The sequence below is a fragment of the Anopheles nili genome, chromosome 2 (assembly GCF_943737925.1).
Source record: "Anopheles nili chromosome 2, idAnoNiliSN_F5_01, whole genome shotgun sequence".
NCBI lineage: Eukaryota > Metazoa > Arthropoda > Insecta > Diptera > Culicidae > Anopheles > Anopheles nili.
The window spans coordinates 31,586,989-31,610,175 of record NC_071291.1 but is presented as its reverse complement, the minus strand read 5'-3'; the positions used below and the strand labels follow the sequence as shown (position 1 = coordinate 31,610,175).

The following is a 23,187-nucleotide window of genomic DNA, read 5'->3' as shown; positions in this document are numbered from 1 at the left end:
GCAGCCTTCGCAAAAGCCCACAACACATTCTCTACTTTACGGGCGAGCGCCGAGTGAATGGGAAGAAATTTCGCTCGTTCACGTAAGTGTCCTTTCAGCGGCATGTAACCGTGCAGGGCAGTCGCGGCCCGGAAACCATCCAAGCGCTTCTAAGCTCGGAGGCCTTCGCGAGCGGCCCAAAAGCGGCCCTCATTCGCAAACCTCACCCGTGCCGGACATCAGCCCGCCAGGCCGCCAGGCGTCGCCTTATCTCCATCTTTCATTCCGGTCGTTCGGCTTTCTGGGGTGCTTTTGTACCGGTGGCCGGGTTTCCTTCGCGTTATGTCCGCCCCGGCGAGCACTCGCTCTTGTGTGTGTGCGTGCGTGAGTGTGTGTTTCGGCTCTCGAGCCTGCAAACATTCCCAACATTGGCATGCCGTAGTCCGTGACATGCATTCATAGTCCGGTTGCCGCTGGGTCGACGGATTTTCAGCAAATCCCTTCCGCGAACTACCTCCCACCCCGACATCCCTCTCCCCACACCACACCCACACACACACACACACACATGCTTGGCGACCACTCGCTGGTTCCCATTCGCTCGCCCTCGCGAGGGCTTTTTTTTGAAATGTTTTATTTGCGCCGCGTTCTTTAGCTCCGCGAAAAAGGTCCCGGTCGAATCTCGCGCACCGGCGCTTACCTGGTGCCGCTGTTGTCGGGACCTTTTTCTTGAAGGCCGGCTTCTTATCTCGAGCGGTGCGGCGTGTGAGTAGTTTTCGCTACTCCAACCGGTGAGAAGCTAATTCAAATGATCAGCTATAAATCCTATCAGAAGCCATTTGAATATTCAAGCGACACGTTGTGCATATTAAGTCGGCCACGAAACGGTGGTTCTGAGCGATAACCCTTATCAATCGATCTCTCTTTCTCTCTCTCTCTATTTCTAGTGACGGAATCGCTGTTTGCCGCCGGAGGATATAATACCCCGCCCGCAAGCTCACCGTTTCTTCCCTGCTCGCCGCTAGAGTTGGTGGCTAAAAATTTTCACACCACCGGAGCCGCACTATCCTTCAGCCAGGTAAGCCATAGGGTCGTCCTATTCGACTCCCACTCCCCCCGGGTGGTTCATTATTTCCGCGCGACATTTTCTGTCCCCGGCACACCGAACCCGGCGTCTCGGCGGTTCTATTCAGGGTGTACTTTTGTGGCACCACCCACAAGCTTTAAACAGCTCGAAAAAAAAAAATAACAAAAAAAGGCCACACAATGAAGACTGTTTTGACGCCCCGTGGAGCATCGCACGTCAATCATGGCGTGGTGGTGCTGCAGGATCGTGGCCACGTTCCGTACTTGGCCGGGCGCAAATATCGCAAAACGCCACAGATCGATGATGGCGCATTCGGGGTCGCGCGTTGGAAGCGCGACCATGACGAGTTTGTTGTTGCTTCCTTCCTTTCGACTGGCACCATCGGGGGGGGGTTTTTTTTTTTACTTCATTCCCGGTTTCATCGCCCCTCGCGCCGTTCCTCGTGCCACTCCAACAACACCGGGCGAGGAAAAGTGTCATTAATCAAAGCCGGGCCTTCGATCACGGGCTATTTTTTTCGTTTTTTGGGGGGAGACGAAATACCCTCGGCGTGGTGTCGAAGCGGAACGCACACATTGTGCCCGATGCTTCGACCCTGTCCGGGTGTGTGTGTGTGTGGATGTGGCCGCGTGCACCACCGGCAGGATTATTGATGAGCTGTGGAAACGGTTCCTGCCGTTGCGAAGAAAGTGCCATGTTTGTTACGGCCTGTTTGGAAGGTTGTTGCCCGTTGCTGTGGCCCAAGCGTCCTCGTTGTGTCTCTCGGTGCGATACGGTGTCCTCCAAACGCATCCGTCTGTGTGTCGCTTCCCATGCGGATGGTATTTATTTAAACTAGATCCGGTTAACCGAGCTGAACAAACCTTCCCATCTGTTGCTCTTCCGCAGGCCAACAGCAGCATCTTCGTGCAATCGCAGACCGACTTTATCAATGGCACCACGGCGGTCGCGAAGAAAACCGAAACCTGCATCGGACGCTGGGAGCACGGCACGATAGAACCGCTGCAGATACAGGTAAGCCGAAGTTGAAGTGTTCTTGCATCACATTCCAGCCCGCTCAAAGGCAGCTCACGCCGGTCGAGCCATTCGCTACGAAAGCGCACCACGTCCTTCAAGGGTGACACGATTGGTATGGGCTCTTGAGAGCGAAAATTTAACCCAGAACACCCCAGGAATGGCTTTCGACGTGTGTGTGTGTGTGTGTGTGTGTGTGTGTGTGTGCCCTCGCCTCCTCGGATTCGTTTTTGGTTTGCGTGCTGTGTTTTCCTTTACTTTCATTTAATCTCCGCTCCAAACTCATATGCATCATTGCATCGAAACGAATGAATGCACCGACTTTAAAACGGTAGTGCAGTGCATTCTCCATCAGCTTCGGACGGTAGCGTAGGGCGGGTATCAGCGTAGCGCATCATTTCGCTGGACTTCATCAAAGGACATAGACTGCAGGAGACGTCCTGCTGTGCTTATCAGAGCCGTATCCTGACCGGTCTTGATAATGGCTAACACAAAAGGACATCCATGCTTAAGTGTCCTCGTTCACCTGGCATTGGTGAGGCCAGCAGTACTATCACACCATCCCAAGGACGAAGTTCACTCACACACTCGTCCATCGGAAGCATGCGATCCGGTGTACCATTTATCGGGAAATTGGCACTCTCCTCCCCTATCGGGGTTCACGGTTTATTGGTTGGCTAAAAAATTTATATTAAAACATTCCTTCGTTTCGATGCCGCGGCGCGCCCGTTCACGAGTCATCCCATCACGAAGGGTGCGCCATCATCATCTCATTCATTAGCCCACCATCCATCGTTATTAATTTTTACTGATTCGACCCTTGCCGCAAGGACATCGCGTGTGTTGGTTTTCCGTTCCGTTCCCAACTTTCCGTTCCATTTTTCCGCGCTTTTGTTGCTCCTCCCGAGGACGCGTGCCAAGCGAGAACGAACGAAATCCAACGAGCCAGCGGGATTGTCATGTGTTGTGCACTTGTTTCTTGTTCCCTGTTCCGTTCCGGTGTAGGTTCCGGCTAGCGTGCCAGTACCGGTGGGCCATTTTGCCCTCGAATCCCCCGCAGGTGGCCCGTTCCCAACGGACGAGTCTCCCCTCATCCGAGGTCCACATCCCGGCGAACGGTGGCTCGGCAAGGATCAGCTCTTGGAGTCCATCCTCCAGTACCACCAGCCTCGGGCGGAAGACACCGATCCTGCCCCCGAGTCGACGGCGCTCCTGAGCCCGACCTCTCCCACGTCGTCCCCCTCCGAGTACTGTCGGCTCAAGCGCAAGCTACACTCGCTGCTGCTCGAATCGTCGCGTCCTTCGGAACGTCCCTCTGGGGTCCAATCGCCCCAGACACCGCTCCCGGAAGGGTGTCCAGAGCCCCGCAGTGCGGCCCAACCACCGCAACCGGCCGCCCAACCCGCGCTCACTAGCGCAGCCATCAACCAACGGCCCCGGCGTCGCTGGGCGGCTCTTCACTTGCAGCACGCGTCGCCGGAAGCGTCCGAAGGGTCCGCTGGTGGACGGAAGTCTCCCGGTGACGGACCGGTAGAGCAGCGCCTGCCCAAGAAGCGACGCTTGGTGCGGCCAGATCGCACGGAACAACCCGCCATCGCGCACCGTGACACGGACCACGAGGCCGTTGTTCACGTAAGTGTTTGTTTTTGTTTTCTGTCGCTGTTTTCGCACGCCACGCAGAACCACACGACGGTTGCTTTGGTTTTCTGCGCTCGTTTGCTTTTCCGGTAGCGCGGTGCGTTTATGACTGGTAGGTCAAGCGCTCGGAACCGCAGCATGATCCGAGACCAAGAATGGGAATTTTTCGTCAAACCACAAAACCCAACGCAAATCAGCTCTGCTCCGGAATGCAGTTCCCCGGGTCGAGTGCAATCAATGTTCACTTGCTCGCGCGTGGACTCGTGTGTGTGTGTGTGTATGCATTAGTACTTCGTCCTCTTTCGTCTTCTTGCCAGTTGTATTTTGTGTGTTTCCTCCTTCTAAAGCTGCCCGCAGAAAACGTCCCTTTCCGAGCTGGCATTTCCTTTCCCAGCGTGGCTCAGAAAGGAGTGTTTCCTTTCGCAAAGCTTGGGAGCATCTTTTTTGCGTTATTTCCACATCCACAAGTGCCCATTACGGATCCGTGGCATGCGCGGCCTGCCTCTTCGAGCTTTGGGACACAATTATAAATTCACATCGGAGGAAAGCCTACCTCCTTGCCATGGCCGGGACGAATGCAACCCGAATGCCACCGAATGCAGCATCTCCTTAAAGGCAAAACGTGGTGCAACCGTTTGTTGTAGGGAAAAACCAAACCACCAAACACGCAGCCACACCGACGCGTAAACAACCAAAAACACTTACCTTCTGGTAGGAAAGGTCGCAAATTAATTCCACCGCCATCTCAACCCACCCGGGGTGGCGTAATTTGGCGCGCGGAACCCTCAAGAGCCACGAAACGCGAAGCTCCACTTGAAAACCCTTTGGCAAGTGGCATTTTGTTCGGCATCGTGCAGCACTACGCAATTGCAAAAGCGGCCGGGAGGGTTTCTTTTCTCGCCCACCAAGCCCAGATCGTATTGTGTTTCTTTGGCGTTTCATAGCCGGCTCTCCTTCCGCAGGATCCCGGGGGAATGGGCGCGCGCAGGGTGGGCTGTTAATTTTTTAATTGCGTTCTTCGAATTGCCTGCGCGGTTTTTATGGTCCTTGAATGGTCGAGCCCCATCAGCTACGCTCTCTCGGACAGTGAAAATGGCGCAAGCGCGCGATTTTCTTTCCCGTTCAGGGTGTTCCGTTGGCCAACTGCAGTACCACTGTAGGGGTGTGCAATTGCATCGCCCGAGGTCATCACTGTTTGGTTCCGCTTAAACACCCTCAGTGACGGCTTTCTCTGCCTGCCTGGCTGCCTGCCGAGTGCTTGACGCAACCGCGGGCAGCTCAATCTTCAATCTAGACGCTTCGCTTTTCGCCTGTAAAAATTCGTACGAATTCAGTGCCATTGGCCGCTGTGAGAGTGCACTTTAAAATCATGACGGATTAATTCATCCCTCCCTAATGTAGTACCAACCCGTCTCTAGCGGCCGGCGGGAGCGATCGTACGAATTGATATTTCCGTCCGCCTTGGATATCCTCCGTGTGGCACTTGTGCGGGTTGGATCAGACTGAAAATTATCTGTTAAAACCAACCCGCAGTCCCGCATCTCGTCACTTGCAAGGGGGACACCTTTCGGTTTTAGGACGCACGAGTGGCAACGGTACAGGAAAAAACAAAATCGTCATTCCTAAATAATGTTCTTGCTTACGGGGGCCCCTGCGTATTCTTTTCGTTTTATCGCCCACCTCTTTTTACGAGGCAACGCATTTTCATTCTCCCTTCGGTTGGCGATTTCCGCCCGCTTACGGTGATTTTGATTAATTATTTATAAGCCATTGGCGCGGTGCCTGCTGCCTACATACATACGAAAGCAGCGGGCAACCCGTGACCGGGAGAGAAAGGCCGCTTGTTTTAACCATTGTTTCCGAGCCGCGGTGACCATTCTCAAGACGATTGTCTACTGAACCTCCCCCACCGGGGCTCATTAATCGCTGGATCAGCAAACTCGCGTCCGGAAGTGACCGCTGACGGAGTGTTTCTAAATGAAGCCAGTACACAAGCGTGTACACCATCGTGACAAAACGATGAGCAAAGCAAACGTTCGATCGACAGCATATCCCCGTTTGTGTGCTAATCCTGTCCGGGGTTCCATTTTTCCACCCTCACAGATCAAGCGCGAACCGTGCCAGGTGTCGGAAGTGACCACCTCGAACAGCTACGAGGCGACGACCAACACGACGGCACTGAATGCCATCATAAAAATCGAAGCCTCCTCCCCGAAGGCCGGTGGCAGTAACGGCGCCGGTAACGCTGGCAGCAGCTTTCCGAGCCATTCGGGTCCAACGCGAACCGCGAACCTGCTCAGCAGCATCATCAGCAACGTCACCGTGAGTGACGGTAGCGCTGGCTCCACGATGGAGCACCTTGGGCTAGCGTCAACCACCAGTAACCCGCATCCCGGCCCGACGACAGGCTCCACGGCCACAGCCACCATTCCCGTTGGCATTGCAGTCGCACGCCAGCGCCTTCAGGAAAGCTCAGCCACACCGTCACCGCAGCTGCACCAGACTAAGGAGCTGAATCGGTTCAGCCTGGGACTGGCAGCTGCCGCCAACGGTACATCGACGGGTACATCGACAGACTTAGGTAAGTTCCTCGCACCGTGCAGAGAGGTGATCACCAGCGACGGGAAGACGTCTTGCATGAGTCTGAAAAAATCCCAACGCACACGGGCAAGAAAATAATCTCCACAACACCGATGCACGATCAATCAATTCATCGAATTGTTCTTCTTCGCTTTCTCGCCGGATGCGACGGGTTCGCGATTCAACCCCAATTCCACGGCTGTGTCACGCAACACAAAACAACACGCGATCGCGATCGCGCAGGCTGCGCAACACCCGGTCTGAGCCAGAGCATGTTTTTTACGGGCACCAACTCCACCATGATCCCGCTCTCGTCGGATGCCGTCGCGATGGGCGTGACCAATGCGGCGGTCCAGAATGCCGTCCGAACACCGCCCGCCCTGTGGCAGTATCCTGGTAAGTAGACCCGTTGTTTTTTTTTTTGTTGATCTCGATCCTTGGCCTAGTCCTCGTCTAGGATGCGTTGGAACCGTTTTTGGCGGACCATCGCGGGGTTTCGCGCAAGAACGCCAAGGCGATCGGTTCGCTGCTCCAAGTGGATGGCACGTTGCTCCACCCACCGGGCGATCGCACCAATCAGAGCGTGGCCCAGCTGCGATCGGTGCACGATCAGGCGTCTCCACCCAACAACTGGTTTTTTTTTTGTTTATTTTTCTTGTTGCTCAAGGCAGCTGCGCGACGGTGCATGGCTGTTTCGAGTTTGAATTTGCATGAAAAATGCGATGTGTGAGAGCGGCAGCGAATGTGTCTGCGTGAGGGTTGGGATTGATTTATATTTGACCAGTTTACGATTATTAGCGGCTTTATTTCGTTTTGTGGGAAATGCAAAAAAAAATGAACAAAAAAACACGTTCAAGAATGCAGAATGCTTGGGTTAAAAAAAAAATACACATCGCTCTAACTATTTAATTCGCAATTTACTGCGCGAATTCGCACCCAGCACAGCACATCATCTGTTCGATTCGGTCTGCAATTCGGTCACGCGAATTCCGCTAAATGTCATAAAAATGCAACACAGCGTGCGGGCAATAAAATTGCAATTAAAATCTCGACTCCACCGAGCAGAGGGGCCCTGCATCATGAATATGTATGGGCGTTTGACGAACAGCGGAGGGGTAGCGTTTGAATGTAGGTTAGAAGGCTTGATTGCGTCAGGGGCGCGTCTGTTCTACTTCAAGCGAAGCTTTTTTCTTTCGCTCCACATGCGACGCCACTGTGGCCGATGCAATCTGCCCAGTATTTAGAAAACATCTGCTTTAAATGGAACAACCCGGCCTGTCCCGTCGGCGCGCTTACGCATTCATGTCGTGCGTTCGTGGTGAAAATTTATTTATTTCCATTGGCACCAGCGAGCGGCTGGCGTCGACGATCGGTCGCGGGTGAGATTCCAGCTTTCCGAATACTAATCTACATGACATTAACATATATTTAACACTACATTTAATCTCAAGACGACAATTAATTACATCATCGGCCGCGGCGCTTAGCTGTTGGTTGCTGATGACGATCATCACCGCACGATGATGGCGATGATGATGATGCGGTCAATGAATCCCCAATGTCAATGGGATAGATGATGATGGGGAAGATGAGCCGCCCGCGACGCCCGCGAACGCCAAAGATCACACACTACGCCAGCGACACTGAATGAATATTAATACGTTAAATGGTGGTGGAAGAGGGAACATTCATCAGAATCGCTGCGGAACGCCGGGAATGGAAGCGCACGAGGCGCGCAAAGAAACGCCAAACCCGCCGGCGAGAAAGAAGCATGGGAAAAATTGGGCCCGGTTCTAATTGAACGCGCGTCTGAGCCCTAAAACTGGCGGTATTATTATTTCATTAGGCAAAATGTGCTCCGATCTCCCTTCGCAGCCTTTCGTGCACCGGGGGCGTGCACCGGTCGAATGGCAGAATTATCGGGTGGCGTGAAAGTGAGAAACCAGCATAACAAAAATCTCCAATGTTGCGTCGTTGGAGCGTCGAGCGTTAATCTATAGTTAATTATAAACCAACGTCTCGCACGCAAAAGCAGGCCAATCATCTAGATCGTTTATCTGGAATAGCATTTGCCTTAATTTATCACAGTAATTTCGGCTTCGTTCGCATATAAACGCTAACTTTAAAGGCGCCCATGGCGCAATGTTCCTCAAAACCGCACAAAACGGCGTGTTAAAGCCCTTGTGCGCCTTGCCCATGGAACCAGCTCCGTTGGGCCGTCATGTTTTGATTGGAAATGCGTCCTTTGAAAGGCCGTCCCGCCATGCGGTATTTAACAACAATCCACGTATCCACGCAGCGTCTGGAAGGCTGTTTTCAAAAGGCTGTAACTGTTCGCTTTCTCATCAAAAACCAACCCACAACAGTTTAACGCTGCACGAAGCCGTGTCACCAAGCGATTGATTTTTCTCGATTCCGTCGCGTGGAAACCCGCCAGTGGCGAAGAAATAACACGCTCGCGTTTGCGGTAAAGAAACTTATAATTGGAATAGCTGTCCACGCGTCGCGGAAAAGCGCTCTCAGCCGGAATCCCTACGCATGCCCAGCGGCCCCTTTTTCGCTGGCGTCTGCCAGCAACACCCCCGGGGCTAACGAGACAATTACTTCCTCGTCGGGCTTCTCCCGACCGGGCCGGCGTCTCGGTGAAACCGCAGATGATTATCCTTCCTCCCGGGGCATTGCTGGGGATCCGCCGATGGCCACCGATAAGATTTCCCAAACCCGTCACGCGTCCGGCTCGCCGTCTCGACTGTGTCGGGCCTCGGGTGATATCACCTGCTGCCACCGCGCTCTGGGATGCCGCGGACCCTTTCGGCCATGAAAAGGATCACCCTTAGGCTTGGGTGCTCGGTCCGGAGCACTGGGAAAAGGGACCCGAGCGAGAAGAAGCAGAAAAAAAAACAATAAGCGCTCATCGACCGATGCAAAGCTGTCACTGAGACGAGATTTCATTAATTTCCACCCATTTACCAGCTTCTGGTCTCCGCTCGAGTGCGTGTGTGTTCCCATGCTGCCGAGTCCACGTGTCACCCTCGTCATCGGGGTGCGGCTTAACGTTGTGTGGGTTTCAATTTCCCACCCCACCGGGACGGACGGGTGTTAGGTCCGCCGATTGACGCGACAACGTCCTTCCGGAGGGTTGAGTCCCGAATCACAGGCATGACGAATCACCATGAGCGTTTGTTAACCATCAAACAGGGGAAACGGGCGACGCACGACCTCGAGAGCGAGTGTGTGAAAGACGATTCGTATCGAAGACAATTATCCACATCATAAACGTCACATTGATTTGTTTCGATTCCCTGCTCAACCTGGCACTTGCCGCTGCTTCTGTTTCATTTACTGTCTGGCTTTAGCGCCCGTGTTTCGTGTTCCGTTTGAGCAGCTAATTATGCGTTTGATAGCAGCGTGTCTAGAACGCTCTCGTCATCGAAGGTGCGCGCATCGATTGTTGACGCCGTAAAGCAGCGCCTTGAGTAGTCAAACGAACGACGATGTTTTTGTCGCTTCTGCTCGCACAATGCCTTAGAAATTCGATCCGATTCTATTCGATTCCCCCCTTAAAAACATTTAGAGCAAGCAAACAGTTCGGCAACCAATTTGAGCATAACTTATGGCAAGCGTAATCCTTGGAAATTGAGCAGAGTGGGTAATAAATTTTCGCCTCTTCATTAAGCCCCGTGCTCGTGTAATTACACGATATCGGGAGCATAGTTTCCGCACCCAAACACACTCACATTTCGACCGGTTGCAGGGGGACAGCTTCTTGTGCGACATCCCGTCCAAACCCTGGCGTTGCCTTGCGCGTGTGGTTTTTCGCCCGACATGGCGTCCCAAATGGTGTGCCCCCGGTGGAAACGGAACGGCCAAATTACACTCGACCCATCTATCATCATTGTGCGGCCACGGCTGGCGGGAAAAACTCCATCAGACCATGGGATAAAGTTTCATCAATATGCCATAAAACATTGATTAGCGCTTCGCTCCGTTCGGTTCGCGGGTATTTTTAAATTAGATTTTTACGTCCCACGGCGCCGTGATTAAGTCCCTGCCCTGGTCGCTGGTGGATCGCGTTGATTGTAACTAGTGCAGCGCTTCCGTGGTCGGACAGCGAGCGAGAATGCGCCCCGGTGAAATTTCTCCTCGCGCTGAGGGACAATTTTCGATGCCCTCACCCATTCAGTCTTCAGCAGCCGCTTTTGACGGCAGCGCGACGTCGACAATTTAGAGGCGACGGCAAATTAATCCTTTATTGGATTGCCAGCACTCTCCTGCCGAGGACCGTCGCCCAGGAAACGGCTCGAGCCAGGTTCCCGTACCCCGTGGCCATCACGAAACTCTGTTCCGGTTTACAAAAATCGCAAGCCGCACGCTCGTCTTTGCAATATTCGCTCAGGGAAGCGCTCTGGGGCCAGCTTCCTGTACACCTGCCCAGCCTAGGCAAAACCAAACCATGGACCAAACACTCTCCCAGCTATTGTTGCCCATGGTTTCGCCAATTAAAAAGAGTCCCCATTTCGGGCAAGTCGGCTCTCTCCGGTTCTGGTTCCGTTCTTCGTTCCCGGGTGAGCACATCGGCAAGAAGTGAAAGTAAGTTTTCCGGGCACGTTCTTGCCAAAGTGGCGAACGAGTTCGGTTCGCCACTTTTCGGCCCGCCTTTATTGCTGTTGGTTTTAATAAATTCCCATTCCTCTTAGTACGGGTGGGCTCATTTACGGGCAGGTGGGGTTGGGAAACAAAAACTTTTGCCCGTTCAACGCTCGCCCGCATGGCTTTTGCTCATCCATTTTGGGGCCATTTTCCCGACGCCAATCAGACAACACGCCCCGATCCATTTTCCGACCAGTTTGTTGGCGGGTTTTGCAAAAGTGGGGTTGCGTCCCATTACCAGCCGGGGCTTAGGCGTAACTTTTATTTCGGAAAACATCTAATGGAAGTTTGCAGTTGTAAAACTTGCGGGGAAATTGGAAACTTTTCCCTCCATCCCCTTTGCTGGCCTATGTGAGTGGGCATTCGATGTGCAATTTTAATTAACGACTCCAATGTGCGGCTCCCTTTTTACCGGGGGGTGCCCTCGAGTCTCCTGAAACCCAATACCGAAGCCCATGAAAGGCTTCCAGTTAGCGTGCGTGCGTGTGTGTGTGTGTCGCTCTGGTGCACTTAAACCCATCACCCAATCGTCCCGGTGCCGGAATCTTCGTCCTTCCAAGCCCAAACCGCCCTAACGTGAAGCTGCCCTTTTGAGTTTCAGCAACCGGGAGTGGCATAAGCGCCTACCGATTAGCTACCAAATGAAAAAAAAAAACGCAACTGCCTCTACCCCGAAGAGCAATAAAAGCTCCTTTTCCCAGCTCGTGTGTCCCGTTCGCGCGGGTGCGCTAGAGTGCTCCCCCGAATGGAGGCAGACACGCGACGTGTTGTGCGTAGAGTGACGGCGACCGGTGGCAAATCTACTGCAAGCACCAGCACCCAAAACCCCGTGCACGTGCCATACCAGGAGGCTGGCGTGCGCGCTTCCAATCCAGGAGGACGACCTGTGCAAGAGCGCACATCAAACAATCGGCGTGAGTTGCCGTCTTCAATCGGAAGGACGCGCGCTCCTGCAGACGTGCGAGCCCGATAGCGCAAAGCGATAGCGTAGAATAACCAATTAGATGTAATTGGATGCAGTTTAGTGGCAGGGAGGGTTGTGCGAACGACCGACGGCCCGTCCACAGCCTCCCGATTATCGGGCTTCGACGGTCTGCCGTTCGGCAGCAGGCTAGCATTTAATTGCATCGCTTCGCTGCTAGATGTGCCTTTTGATTCGCATCCGTCAGACCTGGCGTGGGACGACGGATTGAGCATCGCTTGCTGTCCGTTTAGAGGGTTTTTTGTCCGTTGCCGCTGCTGTTGTTTTTTGTTTCGGTGAGTTAGTGTGTTTCTTTTTTTTTGTTCTACGCCATCGACGGAAAGCGGTGTGGTGTGCTTCTTGGAGAAATAAAAACCCGGCCACCGAACCGAGCGCGGCTGAGCGATGCAATTACGCGATGCAAAAATGTTGCCCGTTAAAGCTGCTAATGGACGTCAAACCGACCGGTTGGCTTTCACCTCGCATCTCGACGCCTTCGTAATTCGTGGCACAAAAAAAAAGGCGTTCATAAACGAAACACACACGAAAATAAAAGCCTCAGCGAGCGCACGGAACCGTCCCGAATAAAAAAGGGCTCCAATTCCGTTGGTGGTGGACGAGCTCGCGCGCGGGCAGTTACATTGCGAGTTCGAGCTCACAAAAAAAAACAGGCTGGTGACATTTATTGGATTGTACCGCTTGAGACGCCAGGAGTGCGCGGAGTTGGGCAAAAGCCATCCACCCCAGAAGCCTATTTTCGCGAAGTGGCTTCCGCCTCGAGATACGGAATCGATTGGGTTTCATCTTCTTTTTTTTTACATCAGCCTTTTCATACTCCCAAACTGAATAGCTCTATCTGCGCTGCGCGAAAAATTGGCAACCATTCCGGGGACATGATCATAAAGCAGATCGTTCTGCCGTCCTGACCCCCGCGAGCGAACAGCGGCTAATGATTGTTCGAAAAATCCCTCCTTTTATAAGCCTTCCGGTCCGGCGGACCTCTCTCCCGAATCCCGGGCGGTTAACTTTATCTGATACGGCTGCACAATTGTCTGGAAAAAGTTATGGTTTCCCCGCACAGCCCGGCACGCTAGTGTTCTTTTTTTTTTTTTTTACTTCATAAAATCCGCTTCCATCGGCGCTGGCTTCGGTCGTTAAACGATAGTTTTCAACGAGAGAGCACTCTGCTGAGTACTGCTGCTGCTGCTGCTGCTGCTGTGGCCGTACGAGGAAGGGCTTTCGAAGACGAGTGCCTCTAATTTTTACGATGCTCCATCGTACGTTTTTCGGGATGCTTCGATCGAACGGGCGACTTGATGGCTTTGTACTCACTGTCTACCGTGCGCTGGTTGAGGTCGTTCCTCTGGCCGTAGTTTAGAGAGCAGTTTGATTTTGTTATTTTCGTATCGATTTTCACTGCCCCCGTGATGTTTGATGGGAAAGCGGGAGAATAAGGGCGAGTCGAGACGCGGCCAGTAATACAATGTTTTGGCTCCTATGCGAGACTGCAATAAATGTCAACAGGTGAGCGAAATAAAAAAGGGCTCATTTATTAAACATCAGTCACAACAGGCTATTGGGGCGCGTTTTATCATGCGATAATTTCCTGCATTAATCCACGTGTCTCAGCCGGCGTGTGTTCCATGCTATTGGCGCCAGATTTAGCTGCGCAGCTCGCAGTAAATCCCCCGATAGTGACTTCAATCCGATGGTAATGGGGGTATCCCCCATTTCATTACCCGCAATCTATTTAGTTTACTGCTAATGTACGCCTTGAATTGCGCCTTTCCGTTCGCACTCTGGACGACGGGCTTGTGAGAGAGCTAGGGGGGGAAAAAAAAGTATTGCCTCATACACAGTCAGCAGTCAGCATAAATTAGTCATTTATCCAATGAAATATTCATATTACTCTTTGGAGGAGAATTCCTCGCCCTGCGCCTGATACTTCTAACTTTTGTGCTAAGCTCCCGCGTGCCCTCGTTATCCGGCGGGGTCTGTGTGTTTCGATCGCAGGCAAACCTCCGCACGCGGCGGAGATAACTTGCTCTCATGATGTTACGTTTTTTATTGGCATTAGCTTTACGGCAGTTGTGAACTTTTTCCTCTCTCTCTTTTTTTTCTGTGCGTCCCCTTTTGGAGCGCAACCGTTAAGGGCACGACGCGACGTCGGTGTGTTCCGACGGGCGTACGTTCTAAGCTCCGATTAAAAATCCCATCAGATCCGGTTTCTCTTACACACCAACCCGTGTGCGTCGAAAGCGTAGCTTCCTGCGAGTCGTGTGCCTGGTGGTACGACGTCGTTACGAGCCCTTTTCGAGGAGTTTACTGCAGCAGCAAAGATAAAACCAGCCCCGCCAAGGACGATTTAAGCGAGCTTTGCTCCCGTTGCCACCAACGCAAACCGGCACTTAGACTCGCGTGCGTGTACTCACCCGTGGAAGCGCCACGTGGAGATAAGGTTTTTTTTTGTGTGTGCTAAATTTATGAATTGAATTCTAATGAATCCGCCTCTCGTTTGCCGCTGGCTGGAGAGTGGGCAAAAAAACCTGACACGAACTAAATTGAACTGCGCCGGTTGTTTAGAGCGGCCTGCAGGCGTTAAATTGGCACGCTATAGAATGGTTTGAAGCAAAAAAAAAGAAATAAAACAATAAAATTATCAGACGGCAAAAGTCGTAGCGTGTTTCGTGCACACACTAATTTTATTGCACACCCGGGCTCGATATCAATAGCTTCTTATTAGCCCGGAACGATGCGCCGATACGCTGCAGGCAAGCGGAGGGTGCATTTCGAATGCAAAAGGGCCCAAACGACGCAATGAAACGTAAAACAAAAAAAGCCCTCTCTATCGCGAGGCGGGAAAATTTGTATGCACAAAAAAAAAGGGAAAATAAACGCGTCCAGCTCGTTTTTATCACCGTTTCGTGCAGGCGAATCGCATCGTGAATGCGAATCAATCAAATGCATTCAACAGACAGATTCAATTATCCTTCTATCATGCCCGCGGGGGGGCGCGTATTGTGTCGCACTATCACACACACCCGTGGGATGTCTTCTACATTTTTAAATGCACTTAAAACCGCGTTCCGTTTGACGTGTGATCCAAAATGGATAGCAAAAATCCTTCGCGCTTCGTTTTATTTATTTTCCTCCATCCCCGTTCAGCTAAGCTTTGATTTTATTGCGCCAACAGACAGTGTGTTGCACTTGAAACGGGTCGTCCGTGGCCTCGAAACGGACACTGCAAACAAAAACAAGGAGTCCCATCGGTCGTCGAAATCGGTGAACTACACTCGCATAAATAGCATGCCCAGCACGCCACCGCACGGTCTATAGCTGCTGCTGATTGATAATTATCATTTTCACCCTTCGCGAACGGGGCCATAAATTAAAGCGAGAAATTCCCCTCCCCCACCAGGACCAGGCCCGTGCTGTCGATGGACGGATAAACCACACCCTTCGTGTCGGTGGAATAAGGCCAGCCGAAGGGCCGCTATAGATGTACGTTTGCACGATAAAAGGATAGGGTGTACGTGGGTTTTTCGTTCCGGTGGAGTTTGTGCAACAAAAGGGTGTCGAATTTTAGACATTTCGATACTATAGTTGTCTCCGCTGTCCCCGCGTTTGGCCGGCAGCTGTGTGTGGCATAGAATTTTTAACTTATGATTGAGCTTTTTATTGGGTTTTTTTTTTGTCGCGGTCGTAGTTCCATCGCGGAAAACACGTAACACACGGGCATATTGGGGCCGGCGGGATGTTTCGTGCCGGCTGCTCCATGCATGCCTGAATGCATTGCCTGCATCACCGATGAAATATGAATATTTCTACTATAAATAATTCATTCGCTACGCCCGGCACACACACACACCCCGCCGAAGTCGCCGTTCCGACAGGTTGTGCAACAACTTGTGCAGCGCTGGGCTGGAAATGCATTTAGGGGTGGAGGAGGAAGGTGGTCGTGTGGATGGGACAAGGAGGAACAACGAAAAAGCAAGCAAAAAAAATAAAAGAACCCAATCAAAGAAATAAAACATAAAAAACGTAAAAAAAAACAAGCACACTATACCTAGCAGACCAAAGCCCTCGCATCTGCCTTGCGAGCGTGCGTGCGTGTGCGTGTGTGTGGTGGTGGTGTTTTTAGACACTTTTTTAATGTGGCATATTTTTTTTTCGTGTCTCTACACGATGCGTACCACTTCATTATGTTTCTATTTTTTTTTGTTCACTCCCTTTTCCGCGAGCGAGAGTAAATTTACGACCCAACGGGTGTGCGTGCCGAAGGAAAAACCAAACGGCGCCGTAGCCTAGCCACCTTTTCCACGTTCTTCGCACAAAGCGCGGCACGGGCCTGTGCATGGCGTGATATGAATAGATTCGCTTCCTTTTTTTTCTTTATTTCGCCACCAACCCCCATCCACGGGCTTAAGATTATGATTCAGCATAGACGAGTGGCGTAAAAAAATATATAAACACCATGGCCTGTACAAACACGAGAGCGACGTAGTACGCTGGCAATTACGGGAGGGGGCCCGCTCGCTAAACGAGGGACCTCTGCGCTCCCGAATGGGAGAAAGGAAAAGTGCATCTTCGGAAAAGCCCACACGGCGAAACCGGGTTGTGCCGGGCCACAACAAAGAGGCAAATTTTTTTTGTCTTGTGTCGGCAAATGCCCATAATAACTACAATTAAAAAGCGAAGGTGGGGTGGGTTTGTGGGAAGGGTGGGAGGGTCAAAAAAAAATGCGTCCACACACTAGCCAAGAGCGGGAATAGCAGGAGCACACGAAAAAGCGCCTAAGAGGTTTTTTTTTCGCATCACTCAATCGAGTTCGGTGCATCAGCGCGCGCTAGAGAGGGCTGCATTTTAGCTACGACGACTACAGCAAAATATCATCCTGCTCCGGCACATACACACACACACACACCCCGGCGAAGGGAGCAGAGCGGCTTCAGAGCGCCCGGTTTTTCCCTTCAGGCGATTGCTGTCGTTATTAGAGTGGCGATTCTGTTTTTTTTTTTTTATTTTGCATATTCGTCCCCCGTCACTTCTGCGGTGAACGCGCGACGGCTAATGAATATGCTAATTTTCGCGCTGAAAAGTAGTACCTTCGCCGGGATCGAATTTGCTCAGCTCAGCTCCCTCAACCCTCCCATCTCCCCACACCCCCACACCCCCACCAACCACCTCCCAATCGTCCGGTCCAAACGCGACCGTTCGAGGCCACACTTGCCGGCGGTGCATCACGGCTGCATGCATATGCGGTTGCAGTGTGCTGCATACGATGGTTTTACTCGCGCGACCACGCAACGCATATGCCCAACGGGCGCACACATACACATACGGTAGGGGGGTGTGCGTGCAAAAGACAGACGACTCATTAACACGCCGCCGTTCCCCATTCAGGTCGGGTCTCTAGTAGAAACTAGAAAGGAATGCACAGCACACCGGGTGACGTGTGGGATGGGGGAGAAAAATGCAAAAAATCGGTCTCCCCCCAACCCCCATCCACCGGGTGGTCAGTGGCGCTAATTAAAAACTGCCTAGAGCTTTTGCGGTTAGTCCGAACGTTGAAAAGAAGCGCCCGCCCGCCTGTGTGTTGTGGCGTGAGGCTGTAATTATGCGAGGCACTCCTCCCTAATCATGTTGCGTTTCGGTGGTCCACGGGTGCAAGCTAACTTTTGCATAAAACGCCAATATTCACGCAAGCCACCAAAAACGGAACCCGAACCCCTTCTCCCAGCCCGTCTAGCTGGACAAGTTATTCTAGTTTGTTTTTTTTTTTGTTTGCGCGCGATTTCGATACAGCACCCCCACACAGAAAACGACGTTCGCGCGCGCATATTTAGAAAGTATACAGCACGCGACACGAACCACCCTGTGCGGGTTGTGCAACGAAACGAAAAAAAAACCACCGCCACCACTGCTGCGTGTGCTCAATTTTCCGTGGGAAACCGCGCACGCGATGCGCAAGCAATGCAGGTGTCGTGTTATTTAGACCGACCCGAACCGTGTACCCGTGTGCTGTGGCGCGTTTTTAGCTCCGCCCCTTAGCAAGCGCGGACCAATCGGAGAGCGCGCCGAAGCCGACGATTCGCCCAATCCAACCAATCCGTCTGGTGGTCGGCGTCGATTTCGGGCCGCGCCATGCATCTTTTTCGTGTGGTGGTTTATTTTTCATCCCGCGGTGGGAAATTCCTTGCGGGAGCTTTTCGGGCGACAAGTTTAATTTATGCGGTGAAGCTATTTAACCGCCTGTGCGAAATGCAACAGGAAGAATGCACAGCAAATGTTTGCTCATACGTTTTTCTGCCAGGGGCGATAGAATTCGCCGTTGACAGTGGCGATGATGGGTACAAGATGTCGTGAAAAACTTTCCCTTCCATCACGTTGGTTAACCTTTTTTTTGTTTGAGGGAACATAAAGCAGTCCATAATTTGGAACGGGTTTATTAAGGGCCAGATGCACCTCTAGACTTCTAAACACCGCACGAGTGGTGCGACCTGACGCGTGAGATAAACCCGTGGTGTCCTTCGTTACGGCCCAGAGTGACCGAAGGAAATTATATTCCAGTATACCCGTGCGCCCCCCCACTGCTGCGGTGGCAGAATTTATGGCGCTCATTTTTATTACACTTACACACACCCTGTGCCCTTGCTCGCGTGGACACCCTGCGGACCTAATCCGTCCCGGTTTCGTCCACACAATAGCCGCTTGATGCGGATTATGGGGAATTATTTAAAATTCAAAATCCAACCCGGAGGAACCCGGAGTATCGGAACCCCCCCTCGGGCCAGCCCGTGGCAGGATTATTTATGACATTATTGGTCAATAATTTCGATGCGTTTCTCAATCTTTTTCAGCTCCCGTCCCCATGGAATCCATGCTACCATTGCCGCCGATACCGCCCGTCGGGTTCCAGCTGATGCGTGACCCCAGCACCGGCCAGATTTTGTTCCTTCCAGCTGCGGCCGCAATCGGTAAGTGTCGCTGTCTGTTTGTGTGTCCTGCGGATGAAAACATAAAAAAGAAAAACACGCATTCAGGAACGTTGCATAAGGTTTATTACGGTGGTAGAGTAGCGCTAGAAGTTGGTTAAAATTGGGCAGCTATCGCTAGGAAATCGCTTTTAAAACGAACAAAAAATCAAACTTTAAGGGATGTTTAATTTACTTTCGATTGTTTTTCGATTGACAACCAATCGCTGTTGCTGTCGGTTAATTTTAGTTGCAGTATGATTTCGTACGTTAAACACACTCAATCGTTGTGCTTTTCTTACTAGCTTTGAGGGAGTTTAGTCTCAAAATTTCACCACCAAGTAGTACAGACTGGTAGGCATCTGACGAGTAGTACTTAATCTTTAGCCACCCTCTCTCCGGTAGCTTGGGACATTAACAGAGTGCAGTGGTTCCATTCGCCGCGCTTCACATTTGAGCAGACATTTTCGAGATTTACTTTTCGCTTTGTATCGCTTCCACTTAACAATTATGTTTTTTTTTTCTCTCTCTCTTTTTTTCTTTTCTTTCTTTTTTCGCCCTTTTTTGTTTCTTCGAACCCATTTTCCTGCGGCCTGAATAACTGAACACGCTTCGAACAAAAAAACACGAACCGATTTCGAACAACAAACACCTCTCCCCACAGCCAATCCGTCAAATTTGCTAGATAAAATCTATATTTCTTGCATAGAACCATTCCAACAAGCGGTCGTGTGGCCCTCGTACCCGCAATCATCGGCGGCCCTGCAGTCGTCCCATCTGCTCCTGCCCCAGTTACCCCCGACCCAACTTCAACCACCCCCGCTGGCACCACTGCAGATGGTGAGTTCGGACTATCTCACCACGGCCAGCACCACGCTGCATCAGGTGCGTTACTTTTCTCGCGATCTTCAACCCCAGCCGGAGGGTTAGGACCTTTCTAACCACTCTCCATTCTCTCACCCACAGCAACACACCCAAACTCACCACAGCACGCGTTATCTCGCGCTAACGTCCGACTCGAGTGGCAAGCGATCGACGATCGCCAGTGGAAAATCGCAATCCCAAACGACAACCGGATCGTCCTCGTCCGGACCGGTGACATCCTGCGGTCAACCGACGGTTCCGCTCCCAATGCCGGCCCCGCATGCCTTCATCAAGCTCGAGGATTGCTCGACAGCGGCCGGAATCGCCACAGCCCTTGCGGCCACGTCCTCAGGCTCGTCGCATCTCACGACGTCCCTGTTTGGAGCGTTAAGTGAGGCCGACAAGGCGATGGCTTCCTCGACAACCGTGCCACCACCGCTCGGTGCCGGCCACGGTTCTGGACCACCACATTTGGCCCTGTCCAGTGACATATCGCCCCAGCTGCTGTTCCAGTCGGGCAATTTGATCCACATCACGACACCACACCACGCGCCAAAGTCTCATTCCGCGAGCCACGCGCTGCTGGACACTTCCGCGGCCATGAATGCTGCTGTGGGGTCTGCGGTGGCCAACCCCACGCCACCACCCTCTGCCGTACCGACGACGGTTACTTCGACGGCTCTGTTGGCTGGGTTAAATCAAGCGACGAATACGTCCTCAGCCCAAATCGGTGCTCCGGAACTCCCAACGGCGGCCACCTGCCTAACGCCACCTCCCGACACCACTACGGCCCTGCACGAGACGCAGGAAGCAGGCAACGGTGAGACGGGCGGCGAAACGCTCGAACCACCGGAAGTTCAAGACGCCAACATCCAAACGGACACGCCGATCATGAGTGAGGACGAAACGACGCAACCACCGGGTGGTGCGGATCCGGAAGCGACAACCGAGGCGACCCTTACGGCCGCTTGCCATGCGCTCGCGACCGAGCAACCCCTGTGCCATAGTACGCTGATCAACAACAGCGGTGATTCGGCCATCGAGCCCGATATGTCTTCGTCCTGCGGGCTGCTGAGCGCCTCGCTGGCTTCCGCTTCCAACTGTGATCAGGTCGACATGGAGCTGGAAGCTGCCGGTCGGCCACAGACCGAACCCGAGAACCTTTCGCTGCTGCCCGGGGTGCTGGTTGGTGGCCAGCGAAGGATTCCCAAGCTGGAGGTGCATTCACCCACCGCTGCTCCGGGTGCTCATTCGCAGGACGAAAAGACGGTCGTAGGATCGATCGTCGTCCCGGTGGGTGTACGCACGCACCAGGAGCATCCTGTGGATCTGAGCGGATTGGAGCTGCTTTCGCACAGCATCGAGGTGTTCCAGAAGAAAAGCTCCCTCATCAAAAAGGAACCGATCTCACCGCAGCTTCCGATTGAACCACCCGCACTCGTACCCATATCGGCACCTTGCCAGCCTCACCCGACCGTGGTACTTCCGGCCAGCGTGCCGGAAGCGTTCCTACGAGCGGACGAACCGATGGGTGGACTGAATCTGCTGTGTGCCCTCGCGGAACAGCGCTTCCAGGAGGAAGGAATGTACAAAAAGGACTCACCCTCGCTGTCCTCGGGCAGTCCGGGCAGCAGCATAAGCGGTAGCCTGTCGGTAGCGAGTGGTTCCAGCAGCGCAGGATCCCCACCAGGATCGCCTCCGAACAGCAAAGTAGGCCCACAGGAGAACCACCTGCAACAGGACACCGGTGGTGTGGCTGCGTTACCAATGGTCGGCTCGGGTGCTGGCATCACGCTGGAGACGATTGCCCGGAAGCGCAAGCACCACAAACATTCCAAGGATGCGTCCGGGAAGCGATCGAGCAAACGCTCGAAGCACGAACGAGAGCAACGGCGGGCGGAAAAGCGCCGAAAGCAAAGCTCGGATAGCGGCCCAACCGAGGCTGGTGGTGCCGATGGTGAGCTGGATGCGGAGCTGAAGGACAGCCTGACGCGCGTGAAGGCGAAACTGAACCGTTGCAGCTGCAAGGATGGCGACGAGAAGGATCACCGGTGTTGCCGAACGCAGTGGCCAACGGCAAACGAGCTGTTCAGTGTGATCGAGTCGGACATGAAGGAGCGGCTGGAACGGATCACGCGCCAGTGCGAGGAAAAGAAGCGTGAACTCGAGCAGATGAGTACGGCCGCGGTTGCGAAGGTGAAACCGTTGGCCAACAGCGGCATGGTGCGCATCCCCGAGATGGGGAAAGCGTTCTTTGGTGGGTTTGGAGCAGTGGCAGCTTCCGGTGGGATGCTGAACACGTTCGGTTCCGGTACCACCGTGGGAGGAGGTGGGGCCATGTTGGGCCATGGGCTTGGTGGTGCTGGGCCAAAGTTTAGCACCATACCGGCGCTGTCGCCCAACTTCTCGTCCTCATCCAACTCGACCACGTTCGTGGAGCTGCCGAAGCTAAGCTCGGACACGGATTCGAGTGGCAAGCGGGAGGACGATGACGCTTGCTCGATGGAACGGTTGTCCTACTCGAAGCGTAAGGGTGGCATTCCGAAAAAGCACGACGAGCTGACGCTAACGGAGACGATTGTGGCCAAGAAACCGAAGAGTCTCGTCGGGTACATCCTGGCGTCGAAGAACACGCGCGATAGCAGCGTCAAGGATGCGGTCCATCAGAAGATGGAGAAGCCACATCACAACCACTGGAGCCACGTGTTGCATCAGACGACGACGGGTGGTACGAACGGTCAGCTGGGATTGAGTCTACCCAAGCAGCACCACCACATCAGTGAGTCAAAGTTCAAGAAGTCACCGATCCACTCGTCTAAGTTCGAGAGCACAACTAGCGACGACACCAGCAACCTATCGGACAGCTCGCTGAAGCCGCAGGTGAAGATCCGTTCACCGGCCGGTGGTGTGTTTGCGTTCGAGGACGAAAACAGCAAACCCTCGGAGGCGTCCTTTTCGATCTTCGGTGGTAAACCGTCGATCTTCGACAAAGTGAAGACGGGCGCGTCCGTTGGACCACAGGTTGGTCCGCTCGTTGGGCTGAAGGTGTCCCCGGTGAAGGCGGCCGTTGTGACGCCACTCATGAAGCCGCAACAGCCGACCGGAAATGGTACACTTGTGCACGCGGGCCCACTCGGTGCGAGACCTGCGATCAAACGGAAGAAGTCCCGCAGCAAGGATCGCAAGCGGCGCAGTTCGGAGAAGAAGCGCATCGATCAGAGGTGTCTGTTGACGAGTGAACACCTGGGTAAGGATAAGACACGGGTCCTTACCGCGATGGGTGGGTTGTTTTATGCTGGATGTTTGAGTGCGGTACAACCACCGGACATTTACGCGGTCACGCTGGATGGTGAGCGTGGCAACCGACCTCATATCATGTCACGCGAGGAAGTACTTCGAGATGCGGTAAGTGTGCCATCTGACGCGGAACAGGAAGATCC

The 23,187-nt window shown here is 53.1% G+C and overlaps 1 protein-coding gene across 1 annotated transcript in view; it reads left to right on the top strand.

Annotated features, from left to right (window-relative positions):
* LOC128721508 (protein winged eye) overlaps nt 1-23,187 on the top strand; it is a 57,146-nt gene that overhangs the window by 31,138 nt on the left and 2,821 nt on the right. The window contains exons 2-9 of the mRNA XM_053815268.1: nt 927-1,057; nt 1,955-2,080; nt 3,086-3,712; nt 5,822-6,299; nt 6,542-6,694; nt 18,770-18,886; nt 19,548-19,768; nt 19,850-23,152. Coding sequence (XP_053671243.1) covers nt 927-1,057; nt 1,955-2,080; nt 3,086-3,712; nt 5,822-6,299; nt 6,542-6,694; nt 18,770-18,886; nt 19,548-19,768; nt 19,850-23,152 — 5,156 coding nt within the window. The remainder of the gene's footprint in view (nt 1-926; nt 1,058-1,954; nt 2,081-3,085; nt 3,713-5,821; nt 6,300-6,541; nt 6,695-18,769; nt 18,887-19,547; nt 19,769-19,849; nt 23,153-23,187) is intronic.